The sequence below is a fragment of the Formica exsecta genome, unplaced genomic scaffold (genome assembly GCF_003651465.1).
Source record: "Formica exsecta isolate Colony F162 unplaced genomic scaffold, ASM365146v1 scaffold156, whole genome shotgun sequence".
Taxonomy (NCBI): domain Eukaryota; kingdom Metazoa; phylum Arthropoda; class Insecta; order Hymenoptera; family Formicidae; genus Formica; species Formica exsecta.
Genome location: NW_021848882.1, coordinates 17,685 through 28,051, shown reverse-complemented (window position 1 = coordinate 28,051; position 10,367 = coordinate 17,685). Strand labels below are relative to the sequence as shown.

Sequence of the window (10,367 nt, the reverse complement as noted above, 5' to 3'; positions counted from 1 at the left end):
ATGGTAGGTATTAATCCACACGTGTCAACGAGGCAAATTGAAAGAGAATTAGGTATTTCGAAAACAACAATTCTTAGGATCTTGGCCATTCACAACTTCCATCCATACCATATTACTCTGACACAACTATTAACACTCGACGATTCTCAACGAAGACTAGAATTTTGTAGGTGGGCACAGACAATGTTGAATCGTGATCGAACATTTTTCAGATTTGTTTTATTTAGTGACGATGCAACTTTTCATAACACTGGACAATTAAATCGGCACAATTGTCACTATTGGTCTGTTGAAAATCCACATTGGTATCGAGAAGTTAATCACCAACATCGCTGGAGCTTCATTGTATGGTGTGGCATACTAAAAGGAAACCTTATTGGCCCTTATTTCTTTAACGAAAATGTTAATGGTAATAATTATTTACACTTTGTACAACAACGATTGCCGGAATTGCTTGAAGATATCGATCTAGAAACAAGACTACGCATGTTCTTTCAACAGGATGGTGCTCCAGCACACTGGAGTAGGAGAGTTAGACATCACTTGGATCTCAAATTTCCAGGTAGATGGATAGGACGCGGTGGACCAGTGTCATGGTGTCCTAGGTCTCCAGACTTGACAAATTTAGATTTCTTTTTATGGGGATACCTGAAGAACATTGTATACTCAACAGCACCCACAACAAGAGAGAATATGATGGAGCGCATAACTATTGCCTGCCGAAGCATTCCGAAAAATATACTTTTATCGACAGTTGACAGTTTTGAACGTCGAGTTCAATTATGCATAGATAATAATGGACAGGTATTTGAACACTTGTTAAGGTCATAAGCCATACAATAACTAATTCTGACTAGATAATTTTGACTTAATCGGCTGGATCGGTCCCGGTCTTGCCTTAATCGGCTGAAGGTATTTTTTAATAATTTTCCTCCCTTTTCATTTTTGATGTCAAAAGTAGGGGTTTCCATAAAAAATTTTTAAGTTGACCTTCAAATGACCTCCATATTTCACCCCTAGATCAAAGTCAAGGTCAACCTTCGTATTTGACACACACACGCACACACACACACGACAGAGAGGGTTTGGAGTCATTAAATACCGTGAAAATGACGAATCACGGGGTCCTGATTTCTGCATAACACACACACACACACACACACACACACACACACAACACAACACACACAACACACACACAACAGAGGTGTAAATCCGACCGTGCAACCTCCACGTGGTACACTTTGGAAATGGACCACCCTGTATACACGATAGACACGCTCACAAACGAGGATGAGCTAATGTATAGACAGTTAAGAGATCCGAAACTCGCTGAAACGATCGAGTTAAAAGGAAGTAAGAAATTCACGCTAATCAATGGTATGTTTTTTAGGACGCATAATGAGCGAGCATTATTCGTGGTACCGGAAACGATGACCGAGAACATTATTCGAGTTTACCACGACGAAATGGGCCATGTGGGAACGGAAAATACGTTAAAAGGAATTCTGGAACACTATTGGTTTCCATGTATGAAAATGAAGATAAAGTCGCATATCGAGAATTGCGTTACGTGTCTTCAATTCTCTCTATCCAACCAACACATGGAGGGAGAAATGCAGATAGTGGATAAAGGCACTAGTCCTTTTGAAACGTTACACATGGACCATTTCGGGCTGTTGGAAACTTCGCCAGAAGGTTATAAATATATATTAGTAGTAATCGACGCGTTCACGAAATACGTCTGGTTAATGCCTACGAAAACAACAAACACGAGAGAAGTGGAAAAGAATCTCTCATTTTTATTTAATATTTTTGGTGTGCCGCAACGAGTGGTTAGTGATAGAGGCACTTGCTTCACGTCTCAAGACTTTGAAAAGTTCGTGGCTAAGTGTAAAATGAAACATGTGAAAGTAGCGGTCGCTTCGCCGTGGACGAACGGACAGGTCGAGCGGGTGAATCGATTCATAAAGAGCACGCTTGCGAAAACTACCAACAATCTGTTAGATTGGAAAGCTGATTGAAAGTTAGATTGAAAGAAATTTGAACGATGTCCAATATGTGTTAAACAATACTTATAATAAAACGGTCAATACGACACCGAGCAATCTATTACTAGGGTATAGTCAGCGAAAACATCAGGATAAAAATTTATGCGAATTTATAGATAAGCTAGCAGAAATTGAGGCCGAGATATGCGAAAAGCGAGCGGCGATGCGTGATAGCGCACAATTAGCGAATAAGACAATGCAAGAGTACAATAAGACTTATTACGATAAAAGACACAAAAAGCCGTCATTATATAGCGAAGGAGATCTTGTAATGATACGAAGTTTAGCAATAAAGCGGGGGGTGAATCAGAAATTACTTCCAAAATACAAAGGACCATATGTAATTAAAGTGGTACTTAAAAAGAACCGATACGTAGTCGCGGATAAAGAAGGGTATAATCGAACTCAAAAACCATATAACGCGATACTCTCTAGTGACAAATTAAAACCGTGGGTACGAGTGGGAAGTAATCTTGATTCAACCGAAATAGAAATAGAAAATGAGATCGAAGGCTGTGACGAAGACTGAACATTATATCAGTATTTGTATCTACCAAAGTCTATTGAAGAATTTAACTAGTTATAAGAATTGTAATTGTTCGAAAGGTGATAGGTAAAGGGATATTATAAATGTACGACAGCGTTCGAGATCGAACGACAAGTCAGGCTGGCCGAACTGTAAGGGTCGTTAGAATAGATGGTAAAATTAGGAGCACCCGTTAACGAGTGTTCAATCGGAACACCCGGTAAGCAGATCAGTCAGGTTCGAGAGATATCAAACTGCCGAGCGCGACAAATAGGAACGCGCCACGATGAGATCCGATAAATATCGAATGTCTAATTACGCGTATAAAACGAGGTAGCCGCGTGCTTCGAGGAAGGCAGTACGTCTTAGAAAGTCTTAGAGCGGGTTAAGAGAAGGTATCAGAGAAAGAGAGGCAAGTGAGGTGCGAAGCTAGTCGATTTTATATTAGTAATAATAGTAGCCAAGTCGGGCTTAAGATTAAAAGCGCGGAAGGAGGTCAGGTCGGGCCCCTCTGGCTTGTTAATTAATTAGTTGAGAATTTACGAGAGATCGACATAAGCATAGTACGTTAAGCCGGCAAGCCACGTGGCCAGGTATTCGAGAAAGATCGAGCGCCATATTGAGGAGCTTCGGAGCAAGCCCGTGTACAGGGAATTGAAGTAATAAAACCCATACATATCTAAGATAACAAGCCGAGCATTTATTCCGCAGGAAATCAAAAGCACCCAGCTTCCTCAGATCCTTACACTTCATTTAACATCTGAGATATCTAAATTATCTGATCACTGTATTTAATATAAAACGAACTTACTTCTTTTTCGTTTAATAATAATTTCCTCAGGAAAATTTCTTGCATATAAAAAAAAATAAATAACACTCGATTAATATTATTATTTCTTCAAGAGAAAATCGAAGTGCAACGTAATCTTAAAACATATATACCTGGAAGGGGAATTGCCTATGCTTCTCGTGGAAAAGATCTGTGACCAAGTTGGGTACGAGAGAGAAAGGTAGATTGTAACCTTTGCTTGCAATGCGCAAACGCACGTCACGCTCACTGCGCCATTTGAAAATAAAAATGTAATTTTTAATTGGGATACAATTGACGATGATCGAATAGGTGATAATTAATGTACATACAGTGACAAATAATGATAAACTTTATTAAACAAAATAACAAGAGATATATGAGATATATTATTAATGTTTAAAGTGTACTAATTTTGAATACTTCTGTCTAATAAAATCTTTTTGCTTTATATCACTCGATTTATCACGTTTACCACATAAGATACAATATGGGCCTGGCATTTTCTTTTTCTATGAAATAAGTTTTTATCAAAATAATTTTGCGTACCGATGTCACCGATATCTCCTAACCCTAACCTCCTACAGCAATGACGCTATTCACGCTATTCGCTAATTCGCGTTTGCGCATTGCAGACCAAGGTTACAATCTGCCTTTCTCTTTTCTTAAAACGTAGTTCTCTCTCGCACCCAACTTGGACACAGGCTCAATCCATCATTTCCCTTCCAGGTATATATGTTCTAAGAACGTAATCAATGTCTAGTAACTTCTTTGTCATTGGTTCACCGTAAGACTTAAAACTTAAGAATTTCATTTTTATGGAATTTTTCAGCCTTACGTCTTAAAATATGGCTGCCTTACTGTTCGATCGTGATTGGTCAATTCGCTTACGTCTTAAGTCTTAGGGTGCGAACTCATGCAGCGGAATAGCGTAACGCGGAACGAGAGCATGACCAATCGCGAGCGTTCTGCAGTTTTCGCTACGCTCACGATTGGTCCGCTCCTGTTCCGCGTTACGCTTTTCCACTGCCATGGGTTTGCACCCTAAGACTTAAGAAGTAAGCGAATTGACCAATCACGATCGAACAGTAAGGCAGCCATATTTTAAGACGTAAGGCTGAAAAATTCCATAAAAATGAAATTCTTAAGTTTTAAGTCTTAACCCATGAAAAAAATTTATAAATTATTAAAAAAAAAAGATAAATATATTTATTCGTCTTGCATCATATGTAACTATAGATAAGTATAAATAACATTGGTGAAATGCAGTCTGTGTAAAGTTAATGCATGTCTTATGAATAATATATAAATATACATTTATTTTTCAGTGTAAGTAGAAGAATTTTTCAAGCTGTTGATAAGATTTTGACAAAGCCTGTGGCATTATGTTTATTGCAAATCAACATATTGTAGTTAATTCTTGTTTCGATGCGAATGCATTGCTTGAAATAGATGAAGCATGTTTCAGTATTGTCACCGACGAGATACTATTAGAGACCGTCAGCCCTGGGTAAAATTTTGTGACCATCAAGTGGGCCCGATGGGCCCGGAGGTAATTGAAGAATGTTGACACTACCGGCCGTTTGATTGAAAACATTTTTGATAATAAAACAATAACTGGATGAACTAAAATAACGCGCTGCGAGCTTTTTTTCCAGTCACACTAAATCCCATAGGACCACCGGTCTTTAATGATATCTCGTCGGTGAAACATGTGTATAATGATTTACGAGTCTACTAAAATTTCAATTTATAAATACATATATATTATCTATATATATTATCATTCACATATATTACATCAAAATAATGTATATATTTATAAAATGTTTTAATGGCACCTGAGCACGCCAAGTTTTTATACGTTGCTTTAGTGTAAATTTGTTTTATGCGACTTACAAGGAGAGGTCGCAGCTAACTCTTCACCGATTTTGATCTCCTTTTTTGTGGTGAATCTTCATTGAATATAGTTAAGCCCTGTAAGAGCTTTTCGTCCAATGCGCCTTGTAAGTAGTATTTTTTTATACTTGAGATTTGAAGAAATTTGGAGAAATTTTAATGTACATTTGCCTACATAAAATTACTGTGAAATAAATGAAATATTTTTACAGAGAAATGTTAATACTTTTATTTTTAAAGATTTTTATTCTTTAACTATAATTATTTGAATAATACAATAATAATAATAATAATAAATAACTAATATTATTAAATTACAAGTAATAAAAGATCCACAAGATAAAAGACGAATAAACAAAAATTAATGTTAATTAATATTAACATTATAAATAGATATAAAAACAAAAATACAATGAGCATACGTTTCGGCCCGTTTTTGTGCTATCTTCAGCGCAAGTTAAAAGTATAATTAAATTATCGCAATCGGACAAACTATAACATAATAAAGTCGTCTAATAAAATAAAAACATGATAAATATGACATCAGTGAATAAAAAAATAAATAAATATATCAGTGAATAAAAAAAATAAATAAATATGACATCAGTGAACAAAAAAAAATAAATAAATATGACATTCAAGAAAATTTTAGAAAATGTATAAAAATCTTTAAAAATAAAAGTATTAACACTTTTCTGTAAAAATATTTCATTTATTTCACAGTAATTTTATGTAGGCAAATATATAAGAAGATTTGTACCTATCTTATATATGCCAAATATTTATTTCTATGTAGTAAATAATGCATATTATATGTAAATATCAAATAATTAAAAAAAAGTAAAAAAATGTTAATAGCGTAGGTTGGTTTCGAACCTGGGTTCTCGCTATTAGTGTATTCGCGCTTACTCCCTGCGCCAACGGCACTGTTCGATAAAGTGTCTTTCTTTAAGTCTTACAACCTACATTAAAATTTCTCCAAATTTCAAGTATAAAAAAATACTACTTACAAGGCGCATTGGACGAAAAGCTCTTACAAGGCTTAACTATATTCAATGAAGATGCACCACAAAAAAAGAGATCAAAATCGGTGAAGAGTCAGCTGCGACCTCTCCTTGTCAGAGTTTATGAGAAATTTTCCTACAATAAATATATCCCAAAGCGTTAGATGTGTGTATATTATGCATTTAATTAAATATAAAATAATTCTATTTTAGCTATACGCCCTACTACTTTAATTATATTGCGATTTATTAAATATATTTTTTCTTAATAACGGAAATAATAAAATGAAAAAATTTTATAACAAATTTTTATTCAGTTGGCATAATTTTTCGATATCATTATTTTTCTAGGAAATTAAAACAACTACTTTGTATAACAGTTTTCTTAGTTAAAATGTTTTTATTTAAATAATAATAAAAGAAATAAAGGTAAATATAGCGAATAGGGGACCCAGCCCCAATGACCTTGACCTTGACATATGTTATCAAGGACATAATTCTGTGTAACTTTTTCTTCTAATTTAATCGTCGCTCGTTTAAAAAGTTATTAACAAACAAAAATTTGTAAAAATCAAGATTTATACATAGTCCGACAATGAAAAACTGGATATTTAAGTTAGTTTACAGAAATAGTCCTACGTATACTACACATATAAACTGAAATAAACACAAATTTTTACATATATAGAGTGTTCAAAAATAAAATATAAGTATGTTGAATTAATTATTTATTGGATATAATCATAAGAATTCACTAGTACAGAAAATAATAAAAAATGAACATGAAATAGTATAAACATTGAGGGAAGGTATTCAAATGTAAACACAAAGCAATATTTCCGCGACCTGCTAACATCAATGTGTATGTATACGTGAAAGTTGAAAATATATGTCTTGAAAATGTATTTTTAGCGGATTCATTTATTTATATGTAATAAATCTAACGCATGGGGCGGGGGAAGAGGAAAAGGTAAAACTTAAAAGTTTGAAATATACCAAAGTACATGCACGGACAGGAAGCACGCGCGCGCGCGCGCGCACACACACACTCCCCCCCGTGTGTGTGTGTGAGCGCGCGCGCGCGCGTTTTTCCTGTCCGTGCATGTACTTTGGTATATTTCAAACTTTTTTTGTTAATAACTTTTTAATAAGCAACGAGCGACGATTAAATTAGAAGAAAAGGTTACTCAAAATTATGTCCTTGACAACATATGTCAAGGTCAAGATCATTGGGGCTCGGTCCCCTATTCGCTATATTTACCGAAATAAATTTTATAGCATAAATTTTTATTCATTTGGCGCAATTTTTTGATATCATTATTTTTCTAGGAAATTTTTCTTATAAATACATATAACAGTTTTTCACAACTAGCGCGTGTACTTGGCGCCTTTTTTTAATTAAGACTACGCGATTCACAACAAGTAAAAAGACGAGCATGAAAATAATACAACAAGAAAAAAATCTTACAATTAAATAAAATTGTTGTCCATATGGAGTAAAAAAGGTGAGAAGCTCGTTGAAATAATCAAAATTTTTAAAAAAAGTCCATGCGGTTGAGAACAGAAAACAGACTAGTTTGTCGGGCGGTATGATATCTAATGAATAAACAAACAACAAGAGAGAGGACAAGACTAAGTGAAAACACAAGGTATAGAAAAATTTAGTCAAAACAAATTGAGAGACATGCGAAAAAAGGGTAAAAACAAAAACGTGGAAAAGAACGAAGGAAAAAACATTAGGAGCATTTTTTGATGATAGGGAGATAAGAGTGGTCCAGAAATCTCGTGTCGTCTTGAATATTTATGCTATTATTTTGTTATTTAATGTGTAGCATTTCAGAAATAAGCCTTTTAATGTAGGAAGGTTCCTCGTCTAATATGCGAACGTTATCCCAGTTAAATTCGTGTCCTGTGAGTCGATGCTCTGTGATTACCGAGTGACAAGAAGAGTCTCGATTCATGATGTTCTTTTATTCTCGTTATTAGTTGTCTACTCGTTTGGCCCACATAAGAATCCACATATTTTTTATTCTTATTCATGTAGATTTGTAGATCATACTTAGCAACATCGATTTTTAATAAAAATAGAGGTAAATATGCATATTAGCGCCGACCTCACTGATTTCAATGACCTTAATATATGTTGTCAAGGACATGCTCTAAGTAACATGCAAAAAATTTTAGCCGTCGCTCGTTGTTTATTACAAAGTTATTAACAATCGAAGATAGTGACTGACCGATACTTGCGACATAAGACTGTATATATTTCGGCATAAATTACCAAGCTTATATTTTAAAGATAGAGAAAGAAGTTTAGTTCATATCACGAAAAAAATGGCGGTCATGATCCGCCCCCCCCCCCCTTACGAGGGAGCTCCGAAAGATATAACTTAACCCAAACCAAATTTTAGTTTTAAATTAGAAGTAGGTTTGGATTAGGTTATTTATTCCGGAAGTGGAGCCCCCCCGTAGGGGGACGGAACCCACTGTGTCCATGCATACACTTTAAGTGTGAAGTGAGGTTCCACATGGGTTTACAAGTTTTCACGTGAAGCGAGGTTCAATCCAAGCCTATGTGTCTAGTTTTTTGGTAGTGGAGCTCCCCGCAGGGGGGCGGAACACACTGCCTCTACGCATACACTTTTTAATTGGAACCGAGGTTCCACATGGGTTTACAACTTTCCACGCGAAGCGAGGTTTTATATGGGTTTGTAATTTTCCGCGCGAAGCGAGGTCCATCCATATCGACAGGTGCTTTCAGGGTAAATATGCATTAAGTGGGCAACACGGATGACATTGACCTTGACATATGTTGTCAAGATCATGACTGAATATTAGATTAGATTAGGTTAGATTATGTGCGTTCGTAATAATAAATTAAATTAAATTAAATTAAATTAAAAAAAACCACTTTTCCCCCACTTTTTTTAGTAGGAGACCCTCCCACTAAACTCGTGGTGGGGGAATTAGGGCAGGGGGAGCACTAACTTGAATTACCTAAAAGGGTTAACTCTTACCCAAATTTGAATCAAAATGAGGAGGAGATTAATGATGTTGAATTGCAGATTTTATTAGAGGATCATATAAAAGTTTATAATAATTTGGCAGCTGCATTGATTAAAATAGAAGCTTACGATGCAGCTTTAGAAAACGTGAAACATGTTTCGAGTCAACCACAAAATGTTAAAGCACTATTTAGGAAAGATATTGTAAAAATTCTAATCTTCTTCTTATTTACTATATTTAATCTTTTTTTTAATAAGTTGTATTGTTACGTTCAGACTCGAGGAAGGATCAGTCAATGGAAGGGCGCAACAACTATCTTTTATTACCCCGAAGTTAAACGTCTCGTGATGTTTGAAATCGGGTCGAACGAACTGACAGGTCTGAAAAGCAGGTAAACGACTGAGTCGCTATTACGCTGGTTATTCAGACATTCGTTCGGTGGTCCTTTTTTAGTAAGAGAATTTAATCTCTTTTACACGGGATGGGATCAAGTGCGACTTTTCGACTAGGAATGAGTGGGGGTTAATAAAGAATTATTTTGATTTTAATTAACAAAGTATGAATTTATTCTTTTTTAAAATAAATGATAGATATACATAATTATATAAATATAAAAATAAAATATTGTTGATTATAATTTCTTGGTGAGTGTATGTGTTTCAGTTCGCGGATGTTACATTAATACGGAGGACGTCAGAATACAAGGGAAAGATTTTATCGTTAACATTTAGGTTCTGACTGGTTAATACAATATAAAGGTTTAATTAGTAAAAAAAAAAAACAAAAACAAAACATGTGTGTGTGTGTGAGAGTGAGAAAGGAAATAAAGGATCATAGAGTGAGAGAATGGAGGGAGATTTTCTTGGTTAAACTTAATTCTGATAGGACAAATTGGATTCTAAATTAGGTAATTCATCACAGAACTCCTGTATGACTTTTTCGAAATCATCTGACTCCTAAAGGTGAGGAGAAAGAGGGGGTGAACCGGCCAGGAGGATTGTCGATAACGAGGAAAAGAAGCGTGGGGAAAGCGATGGTTCGATAGCCGGAGTAAGATGTTCCGGGAAGTATGA

The 10,367-nt window shown here is 35.1% G+C and overlaps 1 protein-coding gene across 1 annotated transcript; it reads left to right on the top strand.

Moving 5' to 3' along the window:
* On the top strand, window positions 1-831 carry LOC115233040. Its single transcript, XM_029803252.1, has one exon. The coding sequence runs from the start codon at window positions 1-3 to the stop codon at window positions 829-831; it is 831 nt and encodes a 276-aa protein (XP_029659112.1).
* Window positions 832-10,367: the final 9,536 nt, after the last annotated feature.

Coding starts and splice junctions, on each gene's coding strand:
- LOC115233040 (XM_029803252.1), top strand. CDS start 1: ATGGTAGGTATTAATCCACACGTGTCAACGAGGCAAATTGAAAGAGAA.